General features: G+C 45.6%; 1 protein-coding gene across 1 annotated transcript in view; it reads left to right on the forward strand.

Annotated features, from left to right (window-relative positions):
* The window catches only part of RUBCNL (rubicon like autophagy enhancer), a 113,357-nt gene that overhangs the window by 74,823 nt on the left and 14,009 nt on the right, over nt 1–24,525 (forward strand). The window contains exons 7-13 of the mRNA XM_063952811.1: nt 7,524–7,646; nt 9,015–9,060; nt 9,150–9,276; nt 9,399–9,541; nt 11,575–11,639; nt 20,135–20,373; nt 24,034–24,095. Coding sequence (XP_063808881.1) covers nt 7,524–7,646; nt 9,015–9,060; nt 9,150–9,276; nt 9,399–9,541; nt 11,575–11,639; nt 20,135–20,373; nt 24,034–24,095 — 805 coding nt within the window. The remainder of the gene's footprint in view (nt 1–7,523; nt 7,647–9,014; nt 9,061–9,149; nt 9,277–9,398; nt 9,542–11,574; nt 11,640–20,134; nt 20,374–24,033; nt 24,096–24,525) is intronic.

A 24,525-nucleotide genomic window follows, 5' to 3' on the forward strand; every position in this document is an offset into this window, starting at 1 on the left:
CAGGTTGCCTACAAGAATGAAATGCACATGTCCATAGTTCTGTCTTGTGTTTCTTCGCACTCCCTCCACCCAACACAAAGTAAATTGGCCGTTCTAGAATCATATTGAGAATGGAAAAGTCCATCAGCTGAATTCTCTCTAAAACTTTTATAGAAATTATATACATATATATTAAATGTACACTGAAATAGGTATTTTTATTGGGTGTGGATCATTGAGTCGACTTGGGAAAAGGTCGACGTGAGTTTTTGTGTGTGTGTCACAGCACAGGGACCCCCAATTAGTGCACTGCGTCCCCTCTCTTCGTGCAAGGTTACTATTCCCAATTGTAGTCCACGTGGATGATAAAGTATGTAAAAGTAGAAAAAAGGAAGAGAATAAAAATAATTTTTTTTTGACCATGTTGACCTAATGCATGTCTACCATTAGTGATCGATCTGTTGGCTGTAGACCTTAGGTAGACGGTAATAACATCCAGATACACTTTTTATTATATTGTCCTATTCTACATGTGATTTACAGTGTAAATGATCTGTTTGATGTGCTTTATGCATTACAATTTGGTATAACTGGCAGTATGAGTAGAGGCATTGTAGGCTGTCGGAAGCAGACTATTATTCTGAAGGCGAACATAGGATGTTTATTTAGCAGTTCGTGTTGGAAATAATGATGGAATAGAAAAGACAATTTTTATTTCTCTTACGTCCTAGAGGATGCTGGGGACTCCGTAAGGACCATGGGGAATAGACAGGCTCCGCAGGAGACATGGGCACTTTAAGAAAGATTTTAGGTGTGGGTGTGCACTGGCTCCTCCCTCTATGCCCCTCCTCCAGACCTCAGTTTACTACTGTGCCCAGAGGAGACTGGGTGCATTACAGGGAGCTCTCCTGAGTTTCCTGTCAAAGTATTTTGTTAGGTTTTTTATTTTCAGGGAGCCTGCTGTCAACAGACTCCCTGCATCGAGGGACTGAGGGGAGAGAAGCAGACCTACTTCTGTGAGTTTCAAGGCTCTGCTTCTTAGGCTACTGGACACCATTAGCTCCAGAGGGATGGGTACGCAGGTCTCACCCTCGCCGTCCGTCCCAGAGCCGCGCCGCCGTCCTCCTCACAGAGCCGGAAGATAGAAGCCGGGTGAGTATGAGAAGAAAAGAAGACTTCAAAGGCGGCAGAAGACTTCATGATCTTCACTGAGGTAACGCACAGCGGTGAAGCTGTGCGCCATTGCTCCCATACACCTCTCACACGGCAGTCACTGTAAGGGTGCAGGGCGCAGGGGGGGGGGGGGCGCCCTGGGCAGCATATAAACCTCTTTCTGGCAAAAATAGACATATATACAGTTGGGCACTGTGTATATATAATGAGCCCCCGCCAGTTTCAGTATATTTGAGTGGGACAGAAGCCCGCCGCCGAGGGGGCAGGGCTTCTCCCTCAGCACTCACCAGCGCCATTTTCTCCACAGCACAGCGCTGAGAGGAAGCTCCCCGGACTCTCCCCTGCTTATCCACGGTGAAAGAGGGTTTTGAAGAAGAGAGGGGGCACATAATTTGACGCAATTATACATGTACAAACAGCGCTACTGGGTAAACATATATTTATATAGTGTTTTTTCCTGGGTCATATAGCGCTGGGGTGTGTGCTGGCATACTCTCTCTCTCTGTCTCTCCAAAGGGCCTTGTGGGGGAACTGTTTTCAGATAAGAGGATTCCCTGAGTGTGTGGTGTGTCGGTACGCGTGTGTCGACATGTCTGAGCTAGAAGGCTTTCAGGGGGAGGAGGAGGAGAGAATGAGTGTGGTGTCTCCGTCGACAACGCCGACACCTGACTGGATGGATATGTGGAAGGTTTTAAGTGCTAATGTAAATTTATTGCACAAAAGATTAGACAAAGCTGAAGCTAGGGAACAGCCAGGGAGTCAACCCATGTCTGTCCCTATGTCGCAGGGACCTTCGGGGTCTCAAAAGCGCCCACTATCCCAAATTGTAGACACAGATACCGGCACGGATTCTGATTCCAGTGTCGACTACGATGATGCAAAATTACAGCCAAAAGTGGCTAAATGTATTCGATATATGATCATTGCTATAAAAGATGTTTTGCATATCACAGAGGAACCCCCTGTCCCTGACACGAGGGTACACATGTATAAGGGGAAGAAACCTGAGGTAACCTTTCCCCCCTCACATGAGTTGATTGAATTATGTGAAAAAGCTTGGGAATCTCCAGACAAAAAACTGCAGATTCCCAAAAGGATTCTTATGGCGTATCCTTTCCCGCCAACGGACAGGATACGGTGGGAATCCTCCCCTAAGGTGGATAAGGCATTAACACGCTTATCCTAAAAGGTAGCGCTGCCATCCCAAGATACGGCTACCCTCAGGGACCCTGCTGACCGCAAGCAGGAGGTTATCCTGAAGTCCATTTACACACATTTTGGTACCTTACTCAGACCGGCGATTGCGTCGACCTGGGTTTGTAGCGCGGCAGCAGCATGGACAGATACCTTATCAGCAGATATTGAGACCCTAGATAAGGATACCATTTTATTGACCCTAGGGCATATAAAAGATGCGGTCTTATATATGAGAGATGCTCAAAGAGACATTAGTCTACTGGGTTCTAGAATCAACGCGATGTCCATTTCTGCTAGACGAGTCCTATGGACCAGGCAATGGACAGGTGATGCCGACTCAAAGAGGCATATGGAGGTTTTTACCTTACAAGGGTGAGGAATTGTTTGGGGAAGGTCTCTCGGACCTGGTCTCCACGGCTACAGCGGGTAAATCAAATTTTCTACCTTATATTCCCTCACAGCCTAAGAAAGCACCACATTATCAAATGCAGTCCTTTCGATCACAAAGAAACAAGAAAGTACGAGGTGCGTCCTTTCTTGCCAGAGGTAAGGGCAAAGGAAAAAAGCTGCATAACACAGCTAGTTCCCAGGAACAGAAGTCCTCCCCGGCCTCTACAAAATCCACCGCATGACGCTGGGGCTACCCTACAGGAGTCCGCCCCAGTGGGGGCACGTCTTCGAATTTTCAGCCACATCTGGGTTCACTCACAGGTGGATCCCTGGGCAATAGAAATTGTTTCCCAGGGTTACAAGCTGGAATTCGAAGAGGTGCTTCCTCGCCGGTTTTTCAAATCGGCCCTACCAGCTTCTCCCCCGGAAAGGGAGATAGTGTTAAATGCAATTCACAAATTGTATCTTCAACAGGTGGTGGTCAAGGTTCCCCTGTTTCAACAACCCTATTTGTGTTCCCGAAACCGGACGGTTCGGTCAGACCCAATTTAAATTTAAAATCCCTGAACCTATACTTGAAGAGGTTCAAGTTCAAGATGGAATCGCTCAGAGCAGTCATCGCCAGCCTGGAAGGGGGGGATTTTATGGTATCTCTGGACATAAAGGATGCATACCTTCATGTTCCCATTTATCCACCTCATCAGGCGTACCTAAGATTTGCGGTACAGGATTGTCATTACCAATTTCAGACGTTGCCGTTTGGGCTTTCCACGGCCCCGAGGATTTTCACCAAGGTAATGGCGGAAATGATGGTGCTCCTGCGCTAGCAAGGTGTCACAATTATCTCCTCATAAAAGCGAGATCAAGAGAGCAGTTACTGAACAGCGTGTCACTTTCACTGAAGGTGTTACAGCAACACGGCTGGATTCTCAACATCCCGAAGTCGCAGTTGGTTCCTACGCCTCGTCTGACTTTCTTGGGCATGATTCTGGATACAGACCAGAAAAAGGTTTATCTTCCGATAGAAAAAGCTCAGGAACTCATGACTCTAGTCAGGAACTTATTGAAGCCAAAACAGGTGTCAGTGCATCACTGCACTCGAGTCCTGGGAAAGATGGTGGCATCATACGAAGCCATTCCCTTCGGCAGGTTCCATGTGAACACTTTCCAATGGGACCTATTGGACAAATGGTCTGGGTCGCATCTACAAATGCATTGGTTGATCACCCTGTCCCCCAGAGCCAGGGTATCTCTCCTGTGGTGGCTGCAGAGTGCTCACCTTCTAGAAGGGCCGTAGGTTCGGCATTCAGGACTGGATCCTGGTGACCACGGACGCGAGCCTCCGAGGTTGGGGAGCAGTCACGCAGGGAAGAAACTTCCAAGGTTTTTGGTCCAGTCAAGAGACTTGTCTTCACATCAACATCCTGGAACTGAGGGCCATATACAACGCCCTACGTCAAGCGGAGACCTTACTGCGCGACCGACCAGTTCTGATCCAGTCAGACAACATCACCGCAGTGGCTCATGTAAACCGCCAAGGCGGCACAAGGAGCAGAGTGGCAATGGCGGAAGCCGCCAGGATTCTTCGCTGGGCGGAAAATCATGTAAGCGCACTGTCAGCAGTGTTCATTTCGGGAGTGGACAACTGGGAAGCATACTTTCTCAGCAGACACGACCTGCATCCAGGAGAGTGGGGACTTCATCAGGAAGTCTTCGCACAGATTGCAAGTCAGTGGGGACTGCCCCAGATAGACATGATGGCGTCCCGCCTCAACAAAAAGCTACAGAGGTATTGCGCCAGATCAAAAGACCCTCAGGCGGTAGCTGTAGACGCCCTAGTGACACCGTGGGTGTTCCAGTCGGTCTATGTGTTTCCTCCTCTTCCTCTCATACCCAAGGTGTTAAGAATAATAAGAAAAAGAGGAGTGAGAACAATTCTCATTGTTCCAGATTGGCCACGAAAAACCTGGTATCCGGATCTGCTGGAAATGCTCACAGAAGATCCGTGGCCTCTTCCTCTACGACAGGACCTGTTGCAACAGGGGCTCTGTCTGTTCCAAGACTTACCGCGGCTGCGTTTGACGGCATGGCGGTTGAACGCAGGATCCTAGCGGAAAAAGGCATTCTGGATGAGGTCATTCCTACGCTGATAAAGGCTAGGAAGGACGTAAAGCTAAACATTATCACCGTATATGGCGAAAATATGTTTCTTGGTGTGAGGCCAGGAATGCTCCTACGGAAGAATTCCATCTGGGCCGTTTCCTTCACTTCCTACAGACTGGAGTGAATTTGGGCCTAAAATTAGGCTCCATTAAGGTTCAGATTTCGGCCTTATCAATTTTCTTTCAAAAAGAATTGGCTTCTCTCCCAGAAGTACAGACTTTTGTGAAGGGAGTGCTGCATATTCAGCCTCCTTTTATACCTCCGGTGGCGCCTTGGGACCTTAACGTGGTGTTAAGTTTCCTTAAGTCGCTCTGGTTTGAGCCACTTCAAACGGTGGAGCTAAAATATCTCACTTGGAAGGTGGTCATGTTATTAGCCTTGGCTTCGGCTAGGCGAGTGTCGGAATTGGCGGCTTTGTCTTATAAAAGCCCCTATCTGGTTTTCCATATGGATAGAGCGGAATTGCGGACCCGTCCTCAATTCTTGCCTAAGGTGGTGTCATCTTTTCATATGAACCAACCTATTGTGGTGCCTGTGGCTACGCGAGACATGGAGGATTCCGAGTCCCTTGATGTAGTCAGGGCTTTGAAAATTTACGTGGCCAGAACGGCTAGAGTCAGAAAAACAGAAGCACTGTTTGTCTTATATGCAGCCAACAAGGTTGGCACCCCTGCTTCAAAGCAGACTATTGCTCGCTGGATCTGTAACACGATTCAGGAGGCGCATTCTACGGCTGGATTGCCGTTACCGAAATCGGTCAAGGCCCATTCCACTAGGAAGGTGGGCTCATCTGGGGCGGCTGCCCGAGGGGTTTTCGGCACTACAACTATGCTGAGCTGCTACTTGGTCGGGTTCAAACACCTTTGCAAAGTTCTATAAGTTTGATACCCTGGCTGAGGAGGACCTCCTGTTTGCTCAATCAGTGCTGCAGAGTCATCCGCACTCTCCCGCCCGTTTGGGAGCTTTGGTATAATCCCCATGGTCCTTACTGAGTCCCCAGCATCCTCTAGGACGTAAGAGAAAATAAGATTTTAAACCTACCGGTAAATCTTTTTCTCGTAGTCCGTAGAGCAGGGGTGGGCAATTATTTCAGCTGGGGGGCCACTTAACACTTCCAGCGAATATTCGAGGGCCACACACAAAATACTCAAAAAGAGATCCCTTTTTACACATTACGGCAGACAGCGTGCCCTTTTTACACATTACGACGGACAGCGTCCCCTTTTTACAGATTACGATAGACAGCACCCCCATTTTTATAATTACGGCAGACAGCGCCCCCGTTTTTATACATTACGGCAGACAGCGTCCCCGTTTTTATACATTACGGCACAGCTTCCCCGTTTTTATACATTACGGCAGACAGTGCCCCCGTTTTTACACATTACGGCAGACAGCACCCCCGTTTTTACACATTACGGCAGACAGCATCCCCTTTTTACACATTACGGCAGACAGCACCCCCCCCGTTTTTACACATTACGGCAGACAGCATCCCCTTTTTACACATTACGGCAGACAGCGCCCCCGTTTTTACACATTACGGCAGACAGCGCCCCCGTTTTTACACATTACGGCAGACAGCGCCCCCGTTTTTACACATTACGGCAGACAGCGCCCCCGTTTTTACACATTACGGCAGACAGTCCCTACCCCCCTTTCCCCACCCTCCCCTAAACCTATATAGCAGTCCTTACCCTCCCCCTCCCCTAAACCCATATAACCGTTTTTAACTCCCCTCCCCTGAACTTATATGGCAGCTTTAGCTTTATCCAGGACAAGGGGTATACCTATTTGTCAGTGGCAGACGATCCCCGCTGTCTGATGATCCGCGCTGCTGCTGCCGCCGCCGCTTCTCACTGGCCGCCGCTTCTTCTCCCCGCTGTCCGCCGCTTCTTCTCCCCACTGGCCTCCGCAGTGCTCCCCACTGGCCACTTCTGCTGCGAGTCCCCACTGCAGTGCCCGCCCAGCGCCGCCCCCCGTGACGCCCAGCGCACGATAGAGGAGATCCAGGTCAGCTGTCCCAGTGACGTGACCGGGATTTCCTCAGCGGCGCCGCGTCTGAGAGCAGTGCAATGACAAGCGGCCTGTCGGGCCTCTTGTCATTGCACTCTGGTGGGGCACAGCGGGCCAGGCAGGATCGGTCCGCGGGCAGCCTGTTGCCCACCCCTACCGTAGAGGATGATGGGCGCCCGTCCCAAGTGCGGACTACTTCTGCAAGACTTGTATATAGTTTTGCTTACATAAGGGTTATGTTATAGTTTTCATCGGTCTAGGACTGATGCTATGTTTTCATACTGTTAACTGGTTAGTATATCACAAGTTATACGGTGTGATTGGTGTGGCTGGTACGAATCTTGCCCTTGGATTAACAAAAATCCTTTCCTCGTACTGTCGGCTCTTCCGGGCACAGTTTCCTTAACTGAGGTCTGGAGGAGGGGCATAGAGGGAGGAGCCAGTGCACACCCATACCTAAAGTCTTTCTTAAAGTCCCCATGTCTCCTGCGGAGCCAGTCTATTCCCCATGGTCCTTACGGAGTCCCCAGCATCCTCTACGGACTACGAGAATAAGATTTACTGGTAGGTTTAAATTCTTATTTTTTTCACTTATAATATTCCAGGCTTACCTGCGCTGCAGAACTCTCCCTCAGAGACTATATTTGAGGAAGAGGAGGTGGAGAAAGAGGAGTCTGGACCCTGTATAGATTACAAAGTGTACGAATATGAGGATTTTGTGATAATCGGTAAATATGGTTCTTGTTATTCTTGCATGTGATATTAATAATCACAAGGCAGCACGTCCTGATCTAAATCTTGCAGGATGTTTGTTCATTCACTTGTGTATCAAAAAGTAAACCTATACATTGCATCCTTGCAACCACTTGCTGATCTTCTGACGACTTGAAATGAGGGGTCGCTGCTTAACCATGCGTAGTTTAATATTCAGACAGAAACTGGAGCCTGTAGTCTCCTGGGAGTTCAGGGACTGCGTCGGGAACAGATACTGGCACCTAGTGTACCCTCTCTGCAAGTCCTAATGGATCCATGTAACCTGTATATGATGATAGAAGGGGTAGCAGTTAATTTACCGACGGACACAATACCGACAGTCATAGTCCCGACAGCCATTGACCAACACTATCAAAATACCGACATTCATTATGCCGACATGCTCAAAATGCCAAACCTGGGCAGAATGCCAACATGCGTTTTTAAGGAATTTTTGCCCCAAAACAGACTTGTTCGTACTTTACCATCCCAGTGGACCTGGAGGGGGAATAGAATAGTGTGCCCGAAGCGTGGTAAGCGCACGCACTACACTTAGACGGTGTCCATGTTGACCCATGTTGACATTGACACCAAAACCCCCCCCAGAAAAAAAGCATGTCGGTATTTTGACATGTTGGCATTTCAGATGTCGGTATTCTGACTATGTTGGCATTTTTAACATGTCGACATAGTGAATGTCAGTATTTTGACTGTAGGTCAATGCCTGTCGGGATTATGGCCTTCGGTATTGTTTCCGTCTGTAAATCATACTGAACCCAATAGAAGCGTCTCTATTAGATCCAGTCTTCTGAGTCCTTTGGAACTGACAGGGTATCGCCTATGTTTAAAAATAAAAATAAAAATAAAAAAAATAATAACTGAAAATACACTGCTTTTATTCATAGCTCTATCATGATGGGCTGAATGTGATTGTGCAGTGTTTGGTAGACCATGATACGTAATAAGTTGTGGAGCATACTGTAGGTTTCTTCAGCTGTTTTTAACGTGAAGAAATGTTAATGTAAAGGGTTAATGACCTTTTCTAAATATATAAATCTCTGATAAACTAGAGACAAACATGAGGAGCGCTCCTTATGTTTGTCTCTAGTTTATCAGAGATTTATATATTTATCTTATCCTGACATCCAGTTGTCCTATAGGAGCTGCTATTGGAAGCTATTTATTACATGTATTGACAAAAGATAAAACCTTTTTTCCGTGTGTTTACAGGTAGATATATTTGCTTTTGTGCGCCCGATCAAATATTCATATACACTCAAGTAACGTTGAGTATATATTGAAAATTATATTTATTTAATGACCTTTTCTGCTCGCTTACACAGAACAAGAATACTACCCAGAACTATACATGCATAAGCAGTCTACAAGGTATGACTGGGTTTAATTACAGTATTTGGTATACCTTTTTGAACCTGTTTGGCTGGGACAGACAGCTAACAATGTCTAAATATTTCCAGACCCATCCCTGTACCAGGCTCCAACTCTGCTGAACAAACAGCCAGGAATTTATACAGAGCTTTCCAGCAGCAGTGGGGTCCGGTTGTAGGAGAAGTGTGGCCACCAGCAAGATCGACCATTACAACCGTATGTATCATTAGACCAGATAATAACCCTTCTAATGGATGTTAAGGCTTATGTACAAGCCATATTATAGATCTAAGTCTCATATATACCCCAATAGTAAGTGGAATGTATTTTGCGTTTAGTTGGCCAATGACCATGCCATACCAGAGGAATTTAAGTCCAGTGTGAGTCTGTCAGAAGAACTAAAACAGTTCAGCGAGAGGGAGACTGAAGACTGGACGCCTCCACGGTTTCAGATTATTAGCGACGTGCACCCCTACATCAAGTAAGTGCTTATTGTATCCTTGATCCAATCATAGAGGTTTTCCTGACTTGCAAAAGCAACTTCCAATGTTTATACCTTGGGTTTATGTAAAAAGAGGTCTGCTGCAAATGAGTGTTCAGAGTATGAGTAATTTACAAGCTAATCTCTTCAACATCAAAACAAATAGTTGATACAGTAAATGCAGTTTGTTTCAGTCATTTGAAGTATTGATTAGATGCACGAGTATTGAGGTGTTTTTGTCTACAGAACTATGGCCCTCATTCCGAGTTGTTCGCTCGCTGCTAATTTTAGCAGAATTGCTAATAGGCTAAAATCCGGCAGTTCTGCGCATGCGTATGCACAGCAGGGCGCACGCGCTAAGCAATTTTACACAAAACTATGCTATTTTACTCACAGGCGAACTAAGCTTTTCAATCGCTCTGCTGATCGTAGTGTGATTGACAGAAAGTGGGTGTTTCTGGGCGGAAACTGGCCGTTTTCAGGGAGTGTGCTAAAAAAACGCAGGCGTGCCAGGTAAAAACGCAGGAGTGGCTGGAGAAACGGAGGAGTGGCTGGTCGAATGCAGGGCGTGTTTGTGACGTCAAACCAGGAACTAAACGGACTGAGGTGATCGCAATCTAGGAGTAAGTCTGGAGCTACTCAGAAACTGCAAGGAAATACTTAATAGCAGAATTGCTAATCTTTCGTTAGCAATTGCTAATCTTTCGTTAGCAATTCTGCTATGCTAAGATACACTCCCAGAGGGCGGCGGCTTTGTGTTTGTATTTCTGCTAAAAGTAGCTAGCGAGCGAACAACTCTGAATGAGGGCCTATACCTCTCCATGAGCCCTTATTTAAGTGCTGCACCCTTAAATCTGTCATATAGTTGCCTGATGTATTAGAACACTATAGATCTAAACCTTGAGCACTGAAAATGCTAGTAGCTCTTCAAGAGTGCTCTTAGTCCGGGGGCCCAGTCCTTTTGTCTGAAGCTCACCATACCATGAAGATTGGGTAGAACTGGCCATAACCCAAAACTGCCTTTGACCTTTATCAAAATATTTCTTATTTCCTCCTTCGTTTATCCTTTGAACAAACATTAATAAGCCATAGGAATAAAACTTTCACAAACATCTGCTTAGTTTGGTGCACTTTGCACTTTGAATTTGTGTTACGGTAGCATTTTTATGGCATTGTTTTTAAACTGTTGAAAAGATAGGATGATGTGCTGTAGCTGTACATACACATCCTGCACATTTAGCACATTTTTGTTATGTGCTGTATTGACTTTGTGGAATTAAATCATGTTTTCTCAGAAAAGCAAGATATGTGAATTGCTTGTGGGTCATGAGGTCAAAGTAAGGTGCAATTCTGCGAATTTATTTAAGATGGATTGGTACTAATAATTATGTAGGTAATCATGAAGAAGTGTAGCTTTTTATTTGAGATCTATAATTAAAACATTGCTATGATGAGAAAAAAAAACCTTGCGTTTTTTCACACACATGGACACCAATTCTAAGCTACAAAAAGTAGTACATTGTTTAGATATTCATACCTTTCCATGAGGTAATAATTTTCTCTACAGTACTAGATCAAGATACTTTCACAAGTATCAATAGCTTAATGACCCCATATCTATGCACGTGGACTCCCTTTTATCCATAAAGTCACTGCAGGAGAGTAGGCAGGGTGGCACCATAATAACTGGTGATAAACTCTGAAATTATTCTGGGAACTGTGACGTCAACCATACACACCGCAAACAAGCCTGACATGCTATCCTCCCAGATGCTGTTCCGGCTATCGCATCACACTACATACTGGTCTGTAGACTGCAGATCCTCCAGAAATATGGATATAACAGAGGGCGGTTGGCTCCCCCCCCCCCCCCTCCCCCTTTTTTCCCCCCACACTTTACCTGATACTTTTTGGTACATCGCCCAAGTTTGCTTTGATATTGTCATAATTATCCTTCTGTTTCGTTCCTTTTACATAAATGTTCTATAGGAAAGCATGTGATTTTAAAACATTTTTAACTTTATCTTTTTCAGGAGAGATGATGTTGTAGCATCACAAAACTATTTGTGTGCTGGCTGTGGAACAAAGGTTGAGCTAAGTAAGTTAATACGTTTTCTTGATCTCTATATTTTTTGTATTGCTGTGGTGTCTCACGCACCAGCTATGTGCACTTTGCACAGTTTGTTTGGTACCGCAAACCTGTGCATGGTGTTTGACACTTACACTAGGAGCTGCATTGACCACAGTTGCATCTTTTTTTTACATCCGGTGACTGTAGAAGTATACAGGACTGTTGGAAGAATAAGGCACCCAGTAGATCAGGCATACCGAACATCATGTAAGACCGCATATGTATTGCTAACATGATAAACGCCATTTAAAACTGGTTACTTGTGTTGCTGCAACTAGTATTAAGCACTTGGCCCAACATATTGGTTTGTGGTCCTACAATGCTTTAGACAAGCTGTTAAATTATTCTGTTCACATCAATCAGATGGTTATTGTACATCTTGGTATATACCACCAGAAGATGAACACTATTCTATGTGTGCTTGGTCCTGTTCTGACTAGAGTAACTAACCACCTGGATCATAGAGGCAATGAAGCTGCTCATCCAATTTGGTAAGCTAGGTCTGTGACCAAATTGGAAATTGATCCTGTTTCTTTGCATTAGGGATGCAATATCTATAACTGGCCTCAAATCTGATAAAGATGTCTGTAGAGATGTATAGAAAAGGATACCAATTTCAGACTGTTCAGTTACATTGAACTATTAAATCAGCAATTGGACGTGTTTGTTTGGTTTTTAAATATTACATTACGTGGTCCACCTAAAGTAATCTCCTTTTTTCTAAATCTCATGCGTCCAGCTCTCAGCAAGTAATGTGTCCAATTACAGTACATATAGAGGTCAGATGGATGTTCCAATGCCTCTCTGCTGACCACAGGATGTGTCATATGACTGTCTTGGTAGTCACATGGCAGAACCGTAATGAAATATGTCTGCCCTGGACCAGAAGAAGCATTGCCACCCCCCTTCCCCCCTCCATATTTTTCAAATGTGGACATACAGATGTCTCTTCATACATCCAGCCTCTACAGTATACACCGTGCAGCGCGAGATGATTGGCGTGAGTGAGCTGCCAGGTCCCATGCATCTCTGCTAGAGCTGGGCATCTTTTTTTTTTTTTTTTTTTACAAAGATGCATCTTGGTCACAATGAAATGTGACTAGGACACACAAGGAGACTGTGCTGATTAATTTGATATGACATAATGTTTTTTTTACATATGACATATGCTTTTCTCTATCGTCCTAGTGGATGCTGGGGTTCCTGAAAGGACCATGGGGAATAGCGGCTCCGCAGGAGACAGGGCACAAAAAGTAAAGCTTTATGATCAGGTGGTGTGTACTGGCTCCTCCCCCTATGACCCTCCTCCAAGCCTCAGTTAGGTTTTTGTGCCCGTCCGAGAAGGGTGCAATCTAGGTGGCTCTCCTAAAGAGCTGCTTAGAAAAGTTTAGCTTAGGTTTTTTATTTTACAGTGAGTCCTGCTGGCAACAGGATCACTGCAACGAGGGACTTAGGGGAGAAGAAGTGAACTCACCTGCGTGCAGGATGGATTGGCTTCTTTGGCTACTGGACATTAGCTCCAGAGGGACGATCACAGGTACAGCCTGGATGGTCACCGGAGCCTCGCCGCCGGCCCCCTTGCAGATGCTGAAAAGAGAAGAAGGTCCAGAATCGGCGGCAGAAGACTCCTCAGTCTTCTTAAGGTAGCGCACAGCACTGCAGCTGTGCGCCATTGCTCTCAGCACACTTCACACGGCAGTCACTGAGGGTGCAGGGCGCTGGGGGGGGGCGCCCTGGGAAGCAATGTAAACCTATTTTTTGGCATAAAATACCTCACATATAGCCTCCGGGGGCTATATGGAGATATTTAACCCCTGCCAGAATCCGTTAAAGAGCGGGAGACGAGCCCGCCGAAAAAGGGGCGGGGCCTATCTCCTCAGCACACAGCGCCATTTTCCTCACACAGCTCCGCTGGTCAGGAAGGCTCCCAGGCTCTCCCCTGCACTGCACTACAGAAACAGGGTAAAACAAGAGAGGGGGGGCAAAATTGTGGCAAAATTATATATATTAAAGCAGCTATATAGGGAGCACTTATTATAAGGCTATCCCTGTCATATATAGCGCTTTTGGTGTGTGCTGGCAAACTCTCCCTCTGTCTCCCCAAAGGGCTAGTGGGGTCCTGTCTTCTTTAAGAGCATTCCCTGTGTGTCTGCTGTGTGTCGGTACGTGTGTGTCGACATGTATGAGGACGATATTGGTGTGGAGGCGGAGCAATTGCCAAATATGGGGATGTCACCCCCTAGGGAGTCGACACCAGAATGGATGGCTTTATTTATGGAATTACGGGATAGTGTCAACACGCTAAAGCAGTCGTTTGACGACATGAGACGGCCGGACAATCAATCAGCACCTGTCCAGGCGCCTCAAACACCGTCAGGGGCTGTAAAACGCCCGTTACCTCAGTCGGTCGACACGGACCCAGACACAGGCACTGATTCCAGTGGCGACGGTGACGAATCAACCGTATTTTCCAGTAGGGCCACACGTTATATGATTTTGGCAATGAAGGAGGCGTTACATATTGCTGATACTACAGGTACCACAAAACAGGGTATTATGTGGGGTGTGAAAAAACTACCTATAGTTTTTCCTGAATCAGATGAATTAAATGAGGTGTGTGATGAAGCGTGGGTTGCCCCCGATAAAAAAACTGCTAATTTCAAAGAAGTTATTGGCTTTATACCCTTTCCCGCCAGAGGTTAGGGCGCGCTGGGAAACACCTCCTAGGGTGGACAAGGCGCTCACACGCTTATCAAAACAAGTGGCGTTACCCTCTCCTGAGACGGCCGCACTTAAAGATCCAGCAGATAGGAGGATGGAAAATATCCAAAAAAGTATATACACACATACAGGTGTTATACTACGACCAGCTATAGCGACAGCCTGGATGTGCAGTGCTGGGGTAGCTTGGTCAGAGTCCCTGATTGAAAATATTGATACCCTGGATAGGGACAATGTTTTACTGTCTTTAGAGCAAATAAAGGATGCGTTTCTTTATATGCGTGATGCACAGAGGGATATTTGCACACTGGCATCACGGGTAAGTGCTATGTCCATTTCGGCCAGAAGAAGTTTATGGACGCGACAGTGGTCAGGTGATGCGGACTCAAAACGGCATATGGAAGTTTTGCCGTATAAAGGGGAGGAGTTATTTGGTGTTGGTCTATCGGATTTGGTGGCCACGGCTACAGCCGGGAAATCCACCTTTTTACCTCAAGTCACTCCCCAACAGAAAAAGACACCGACTTTTCAGCCGCAGCCCTTTCGTTCCTTTAAAAACAAGAGAGCAAAGGGATATTCATATCTGCCACGAGGCAGAGGAAAGGGGAAGAGACTGCAACAGGCAGCTCCTTCCCAGGAACAGAAGCCCTCCCCCGCTTCTACAAAAGCCTCAGCATGACGCTGGGGCTTCTCAAGCGGACTCGGGGGCGGTGGGGGGTCGTCTCAAGAATTTCAGCGCGCAGTGGGCTCACTCGCAGGTGGATCCCTGGATCCTGCAGATAATATCTCAGGGTTACAGGTTGGAACTAGAGACGTCTCCACCTCGCCGTTTCCTGAAGTCTGCTTTACCAACGTCCCCCTCCGACAGGGTGACGGTCTTGGAAGCCATTCACAAGCTGTACTCTCAGCAGGTGATAGTCAAGGTACCCCTTTTACAACAAGGAAAGGGGTATTATTCCACTCTATTTGTGGTACCGAAGCCGGATGGCTCGGTAAGACCTATTCTAAATCTGAAATCCTTGAACCTGTACATAAAAAAGTTCAAGTTCAAGATGGAGTCACTCAGAGCGGTGATAGCGAACCTGGAAGAAGGGGACTTTATGGTATCCTTGGACATCAAGGATGCGTATCTCCACGTTCCAATTTACCCCTCACACCAGGGGTACCTCAGGTTCGTCGTACAGAACTGTCACTATCAGTTTCAGACGCTGCCGTTTGGATTGTCCACGGCACCTCGGGTCTTTACCAAGGTAATGGCCGAGATGATGATTCTTCTTCGAAGAAAAGGCGTATTAATTATCCCATACTTGGACGATCTCCTAATAAGGGCAAGGTCCAGAGAACAGCTAGAGATGGGACTAGCACTGTCTCAAGAAGTGCTAAAGCAGCACGGGTGGATTCTGAATATTCCAAAATCCCAGTTAATTCCGACAACACGTCTGCTGTTCTTAGGGATGATTCTGGACACGGTTCAGAAAAAGGTTTTTCTCCCGGAGGAAAAAGCCAAGGAGTTATCCGAACTTGTCAGGAACCTCCTAAAACCAGGAAAGGTGTCTGTACATCAATGCACAAGAGTCCTGGGAAAAATGGTGGCTTCTTACGAAGCAATTCCATTCGGCAGATTCCACGCAAGAGTTTTCCAGAGGGATCTGCTGGACAAATGGTCAGGGTCGCATCTTCAGATGCACCAGCGGATAACCCTGTCTCCAAGGACAAGGGTATCTCTTCTGTGGTGGTTGCAGAGTGCTCATCTATTGGAGGGCCGCAGATTCGGCATACAGGATTGGATCCTGGTGACCATGGACGCCAGCCTGAGAGGCTGGGGAGCAGTCACACAAGGAAGAAACTTCCAGAGCGTGTGGTCGAGCCTGGAAACGTCTCGTCACATAAACATTCTGGAACTAAGAGCAATCTACAATGCTCTAAGCCAGGCAGAACCTCTGCTTCAAGGAAAACCGGTGTTGATCCAGTCGGACAACATCACGGCAGTCGCCCATGTAAACAGACAGGGCGGCACAAGAAGCAGGAGTGCAATGGCAGAAGCTGCAAGGATTCTTCGCTGGGCGGAGAATCATGTGATAGCACTGTCAGCAGTGTTCATCCCGGGAGTGGACAACTGGGAAGCAGACTTCCTCAGCAGACACGACCTTCACCCGGGAGAGTGGGGACTTCATCCAGAAGTTTTCCACATGCTTGTAACCCGTTGGGAAAGACCAATGGTGGACATGATGGCGTCTCGCCTCAACAAAAAACTGGACAGGTATTGCGCCAGGTCAAGAGATCCGCAGGCAATAGCTGTGGACGCGCTGGTAACGCCTTGGGTGTACCAGTCGGTGTATGTGTTTCCTCCTCTGCCTCTCATACCAAAAGTATTGAGAATTATACGGCAAAGAGGCGTAAGAACGATACTAGTGGCTCCGGATTGGCCAAGAAGGACTTGGTACCCGGAACTTCAAGAGATGATCACGGAGGATCCGTGGCCTCTACCTCTGAGAAGGGACCTGCTTCAGCAGGGTCCCTGTCTGTTTCAAGACCTACCGCGGCTGCGTTTGACGGCATGGCGGTTGAACGCCGGATCCTAAAGGGAAAAGGCATTCCGGAAGAAGTCATTCCTACCTTGATTAAAGCAAGGAAGGAAGTAACCGCGCAACATTATCACCGCATTTGGCGAAAATATGTTGCGTGGTGCGAGGATCGGAGTGCTCCGACGGAGGAATTTCAACTGGGTCGATTCCTACATTTCCTGCAATCAGGATTGTCTATGGGTCTCAAATTGGGATCTATTAAGGTTCAAATTTCGGCCCTGTCGATTTTCTTCCAGAAAGAATTGGCTTCAGTTCCTGAAGTCCAGACCTTTGTTAAGGGAGTACTGCATATACAGCCCCCTGTGGTGCCTCCAGTGGCACCGTGGGATCTCAATGTTGTTTTGGACTTTCTCAAATCTCATTGGTTTGAACCACTAAAAAATGTGGATTTGAAATATCTCACATGGAAAGTGACCATGCTACTAGCCCTGGCTTCGGCCAGGAGAGTGTCAGAACTGGCAGCTTTATCTTACAAAAGCCCATATCTGATTTTCCATTCGGACAGGGCAGAACTGCGGACTCGTCCGCATTTTCTCCCTAAGGTGGTGTCAGCATTTCATCTGAACCAGCCTATTGTAGTGCCTGCGGCTACAAGCGACTTGGAGGACTCCAAGTTGTTGGACGTTGTCAGAGCCTTAAAAATATACATTTCAAGGACAGCTGGAGTCAGGAAATCTGACTCACTGTTTATACTATATGCTCCCAACAAGTTGGGCGCTCCTGCGTCTAAGCAGACTATTGCGCGCTGGATTTGTAGTACGATTCAGCTTGCACATTCTGTGGCAGGCCTGCCACAGCCAAAATCGGTAAATGCCCACTCCACAAGGAAGGTGGGTTCTTCTTGGGCGGCTGCCCGAGGGGTCTCTGCATTACAACTCTGCCGAGCGGCTACGTGGTCGGGGGAGAACACGTTTGTAAAATTCTACAAATTTGATACCCTGGCTAAGGAGGACCTGGAGTTCTCTCATTCGGTGCTGCAGAGTCATCCGCACTCTCCCGCCCGTTTGGGAGCTTTGGTAAAATCCCCATGGTCCTTTCAGGAACCCCAGCATCCACTAGGACGATAGAGAAAATAAGAATTTACTAACCGATAATTCTATTTCTCGGAGTCCGTAGTGGATGCTGGGCGCCCATCCCAAGTGCGGATTATCTGCAATAATTGTACATAGTTATTGTTACCTAAATCGGGTTATTGTTGTAGGGAGCCATCTTTCAGAGGCTCCTCTGTTATCATACTGTTAACTGGGTTTAGATCACAGGTTGTACGGTGTGATTGGTGTGGCTGGTATGAGTCTTACCCGGGATTCATAAATCCTTCCTTATTGTGTACGCTCGTCCGGGCACAGTATCCTAACTGAGGCTTGGAGGAGGGTCATAGGGGGAGGAGCCAGTACACACCACCTGATCATAAAGCTTTACTTTTTGTGCCCTGTCTCCTGCGGAGCCGCTATTCCCCATGGTCCTTTCAGGAACCCCAGCATCCACTACGGACTCCGAGAAATAGAATTATCGGTAAGTAAATTCTTATTTTTGTGTGTGTGACAGTTCCAGTCTAATGGAAAACAACTGCTGCTGCTACATTTTAGCACTTCATGTACAGATTCAGAGACTCAGTCGCACCCAGATATATAAGTGTCATATATAAAATTAATTGGCACATGACCTTCCATATTGCAGTCTGACGTCTTACTTATGGAGCTATTTGCTCTTGTTTCAAAAGTATGAGAGTATTTTGTGTGCCTTTAATAAAGGAGCGTGTGACTGAATGTGCTTAGGGACGTGAGAGAAAGATGGGGCGGCCAGGTGATCTCTACGATTAAGGAGAAGGAAGTTGCAAGTGAGATTCAAACTGAAAATTGACAGGTGCAGCACAACAGCTTTCCCCCCCCCCCCCTTCCTCCAGTGGCAGTGGCACATTACGCAACACCCTAGTTACGGCCCTTGGCAGAACTGTAGAATTTTAAAACCTTAATAGTATGCAGCAACACACAAAGGAAAAATGGTCATTACAAAGCCGCTTGTCACTGTGATTTACGGCAGAAAACCACACCTCATTGTTTCATATTGGTTATCAAAGGTGACTCTGTGCCTTCATCCGTTGAATGAACAGTGCTATTAATGTCTGGGTAGTGGTTTATGTGTTTTGCCTGGTGACAGCTGGAAGCAAGCCACATAACACCAGTGAATAGTGTTGACACCAGCCTGAATATTGTTCTCGTGTTATGAAGGGTAAACATGTGGATCATTTAGGTTTTGTGCAGAATGCCTTCAGGCCATATGATGATTTGTTTTTTTCCCCCTCTGCAAATGTTAAGTGACTCAGAAGTTGAACTTTAATTCTGGGTATATAGTATACGTTGTTCCACCTGAATGTTTTTACTTTAGAAAAACTGGCAACGATGGCAGGAAATCCTATGTCTCTTACCAACAGTGCTTGTGTATTGATGCCTTCCCTCACAAATGAATGCACGTGCAGTGTTAGGAAATGTTTAGATGAACAACCAGTAATAAGCTAGCAGGGAAGTTGTTTGTCTCTGTAGCTGCCATCAGTAACCTCCTGTGACTTGGTTCAGGGCTTGGGCCAGGATTCGTTCATTTGGCTCCTGGTTGTGAACTGTTTTCCTACTAGGCAGTACTAGTTGACACCACTAGGCAGCAGTATTAATACCACTAATTAAAGCAAATCAGTAATAAAAGGTAATTCTATTCACTCATGCTACCCCTATGGGCGCAAAATTTCACTCAATTGCCAGGGGGTGAATTACTATTGCCGCAATGTTTAAACAGCAGCAATGGCAGCCTATATTACACCCTTCGCCCGGCCTGATTTGCACCCCTTTTTGCTCAAAAGTGCTCTCTACCTTATAGGGTAGCGAACATTTTTGAGCGAGATCCCGCAACCGCAAAGTGCGGCGTGTGTTGTGGGAGTTCGGCTGGGCAAACAAGTTGCCGGCAATTGAATCCCGCCCGCCTTCCATGATATCGGGGAATCCGGTTAGGGCTCTGGTAGGTTGAGCAAGTGCTGTTCAGTACACAAGAGCTAATACTAATTAATAAGTTGACTGGGAATTTTATATTTGTTTTTTTGTAAGATTTTCTAGAGATGACAAATGTGACTGTTATGGATTGAGGCTATATGACTTGTTGTTTTTCCAGGGTACACCAATAGGCTCCGATACTGTGATTACTTGGGGAAGTATTTCTGCGATTGCTGTCACAGTTACTCGGAGAGCTTCATTCCAGGCCGCATTCTCTCAAAGTGGAACTTCAGTAAATATTACGTCAGCAATTTCTCTAAAAGTGTTGTAGACAAAATATGGGACAGCCACAGATTCAACGTGCAAAGTGAGAACCCAGCACTGTACAGCAAGGTGAAAGACCTGGCCAGAGTGAAAGTAAGCGCTCTATATTTATCTCTGTAATTCTTTTTTTTTAGATTGTAAAAATAAATCTGGCTCCACACTGGCGCTTGGCTTCATATGGCAGGCCAGTGCATCGCTCTCAAAACCTTTCAGATTATTTTTAAGGGTTGCTGAAAATGGCAGCAAGAAGAGGTGAGCTCTGCCTGTGTATGCCGTCATCTTCCAACCACACCAACAGCCCCAGTGTTAATCTCGTGTTACCCTGCCAGTGCTACTCTGCCAGAGCTCAGCTAGTTTTGGCCACCCCCTTTTGAGTGGCAAGTTAAGGCCAGTTTTCACGGCCCGATTTGGGAGAGATGTGTGCTGAGCGAACCGCTCAGCACACATCTCTCCCACTGCTCAGCACAGCGCAATGTGTGCTGAGCGTGCGGGGGGAGACGGGGGGGCCGTTAATTTCACCCAGCGGGTGAAATGAGCGACCTGCTAGATGGGCCAATCTAGCACCAGCGATAGCGATGCGCGGGGCTGCGCGTCGTTATCGCTGTGGGGGGTACACACGGAGCGATCATGCTTAAAATCTAAGCAATCTAGTCAGATTGCTTAGATTTTAAGCAGCGATCGCTCCATGGGTACCCCCCTTTAGCCAGTGAAACCATGTTAAGTTCCAAGAAATAAAGTAGATTGATTTTCATGATAAAGGCTCTCATTCCGAGTTGTTCGCTCGCAAGCTGCTTTTAGCAGCATTGCACACGCTAAGCCGCCGCCTACTGGGAGTGAATTTTAGCTTATCAAAATTGCTAACGAAAGGTTCTCAAAATTGCGAATAGAAATTTCTTTGCAGTTTCTGAGTAGCTCGAGACTTACTCTTCCAGTGCGATCAGTTCAGTGCTTGTCGTTCCTGGTTTGACGTCACAAACGCACCCAGCGTTCGCCCAGACACTCCTCCGTTTCTCCAGCCACTCCCGCGTTTTTCCCAGAAACGGTAGCGTTTTTTCACACACTCCCATAAAATGGCCAGTTTCCACCCAGAAATACCCACTTCCTGTCAATCACACTCCGATCTCCAGAACGAAGAAAAAACCTCGTAATGCTGTGAGTAAAATACCTAACTGCATAGCAAATTTACTTACATAGTAACATAGTATCTGAGGTTGAAAAAAGACAATTGTCCATCGAGTTCAACCTATTTGTGGTGTCCTATGCATGATGATTTGACTAAAATTTCTGACTGATGCTGCTGTCAGCCGTTGCATTTTATTCCTATTTATAGTAACTATAATGCATGACTATGCACCATACCCCTGGATATCCTTATCCATTAGGAATTTATCTAACCCATTCTTAAAGGTGTTGACAGATTCCGCCATTACAACTCCCTCGGGCAGGGAATTCCAAACACGTATTGTCCTTACCGTGAAAAAGCCTTTACGCCGTATTGTGCGGAATCTCCTCTCCTCTAACCTGAGCAAGTGTCCACGAGTCCTCTGTGTTGATCTAACCAAAAACAGGTCAAGCGCAAGCTCTGTGTATTGTCCCCTTATATATTTGTAGATGTTGATCATATCCCCTCTTAGTCTCCGCTTTTCCAATGTAAACATGCCTAGTCTTTCAAGCCTTTCCTTGTATTCCATCGTCTCCATGCCCTTAATTAGTTTGGTCGCCCTCCTCTGTACCTTTTCTAGCTCCAGGATATCCTTTTTGTAGTACGGTGCCCAGAATTGTACACAGTATTCAAGGTGTGGCCTTACTAGTGATTTATATAACGGGAGTATAATACTCTCGTCCCTAGCATCAATACCCCGTTTTATGCATGCTAATATCTTATTAGCCTTCTTTGCTGCAGTCCTACTTTGGGTACTACTGCTTAGCTTGCTATCTATGAGGACACCTAAGTCCTTTTCCAGTACAGAATCCCCTAATTTTACCCCATTTAGTAGGTAGGTGTAATTTTTGTTCTTTTTACCACAGTGCATTACCTTAAACTTGTCTGTGTTGAAGCGCATTCTCCATTTGGCTGCCCATGCTTCTAATTTAACTAAGTCGTTCTGAAGAGACTCTGCATCCTCCTCTGTATTTATAGCCTTACACAATTTGGTATCATCTGCAAAAATTGACACCATGCTCTCTAGACCTTCTGTTGGGTCGTTAATGAAAATATTGAACAATAGCGGTCCTAATACTGAGCCTTGCGGCACACCACTTAGCACTTCAGTCCAAGTTAAAAAAGATCCACTAACCACAACGCGCTGCTCCCTATTATCTAACCAGTTTTTGACCCAAGTGCATATTGTGCTTCCTAGCCCTGATTCTTGTAGCTTGTAGATAAGTCTCATGTGTGGTACAGTATCGAACGCTTTGGCAAAGTCTAAAAAGATTACATCCACGTCTTTACCCTGATCTAGGTTTGCGCTTACTGTTTCATAAAAGCCAAGTAAGTTGGTTTGACAGGATCTGTCCTTCATAAACCCATGTTGATTCCTTTTAATGACCTTATTGACTTCAAGGAACTTCTGAATACTATCTCTTAGAATACCTTCCAATACTTTCCCCACTATAGATGCAAGACTAACTGGTCTATAATTACCTGGTTCAGCTTTACTTCCCTTTTTGAATATAGGCACTACTTCCGCTATACGCCAGTCTTTGGGAACCATACCTGATATAACTGAATACTTAAAGATCAAAGATAGCGGTTTTGCCAGTTCAGAGTGAAGCTCCATTAGAACCCTTGGGTGAATACCATCGGGGCCTGGTGATTTATTAATCTTTAAATGTTTTAATCGGTCACAGACTACTTCCTCGCTTAAATAAGTACCTATCAGTGGGATATTCTCATTATTGAGATTGTGTGTCAGTCCCTGAATTGGGTCCTCTCTAGTGAATACTGTTGAAAAAAACTCATTTAGTGTGTCCGCTATGTCATTATCATTTTTGCTTAAGACTCCCAACTTGTCTTTTAAAGGGCCTATACTCTCCGTCTTTAATCTCTTGCTATTAATGTATTTAAAGAATTTTTTGGGATTCGCTTTGCTTTCCTTTGCTACTAGTTTTTCAGTTTCTACTTTAGCCGCTCTTATTTCCTTTTTGCAAATTTTGTTACATTCCTTATAGTGCTGAAATGACTCTGCTTCCCCGTCAGATTTGTATTTTTTAAATGCTCGCCTTTTCTTGCCCATAAGTACCTTAATCTTTTTGTTAAGCCACATCGGTTTATGATTTTTATTCTTTTTTTTGCTGCTCATAGGGATAAATTTGAGTGTATTTTTAGCTAGCAGGAATTTTAGTACCTCCCATTTCTCCATAGTATGTTTTCCTAAAAACAAACCTAGTCGCAGTGCGAACATTGCGCATGCGCAGTTAGCGGAAAATCGCTGCGATGCGAAGAAAATTACCGAGCGAACAACTCGGAATGACCACCAAAGTTGGACGTATCTGCAATTGTTCCTGCAGTTCAGCTGCTTCTGTGACCTCTGTGTAAACTAGAGAATTCTTTGTTCTGTACCTGATAAAGGTCTACTTTGCAAACAGGGCCATTGGTAAAGCTGGGGAGGATTGTCTAGGATAATAAAGGCTAATCTAATGTATAGGTAATTTATAATGCATTATTGTATTTGAAACTGTTAAGACCTAAGTAAATTATCCAAATAGACTGTATGAGACTGTAGTTACTAAGAGAAAATGATTCTTGTGTAGGAGGTGCAACAGCAGCTGATTTACATAAAGAAGATGGTGAATATGTGCCGTTTTGCAGACAGGTAAGGGCCACATCTGTGATGAGAACAGATAAATGTTTGGCTTGTTTAAATGTATACCTCTAAGTTAATTCTTTTACAAAATCCTGGATTGTTTACACAAATGTCGGAACCCAGATTAGTGGTTTTTCGGCAAATAGTGTAATAATAATAATATTATTATTATTATTATTATTATTATTAAGGGCAGTATTCTGTTTATTCCAGAACTGCATGTGCAATCTGTCTAATACTAAAGAAATGATTTAATGCACAATCCTATTTATTGCACGGTGCTCAACTATATAACCTAGAAAATCTGGATATTGTCAGATTTATAAAATAAAGTTGTATTGTGTTCAGTTCCCTTTTTTTTTTGTTCTTGTTCTGCGTGTCTTTAATTGTGGAGAAAACAAGGAACTTCTTGGCAGATTAGTCCCTAGATTAGAGTATC

The sequence above is a fragment of the Pseudophryne corroboree genome, chromosome 2 (assembly GCF_028390025.1).
Source record: "Pseudophryne corroboree isolate aPseCor3 chromosome 2, aPseCor3.hap2, whole genome shotgun sequence".
NCBI lineage: Eukaryota > Metazoa > Chordata > Amphibia > Anura > Myobatrachidae > Pseudophryne > Pseudophryne corroboree.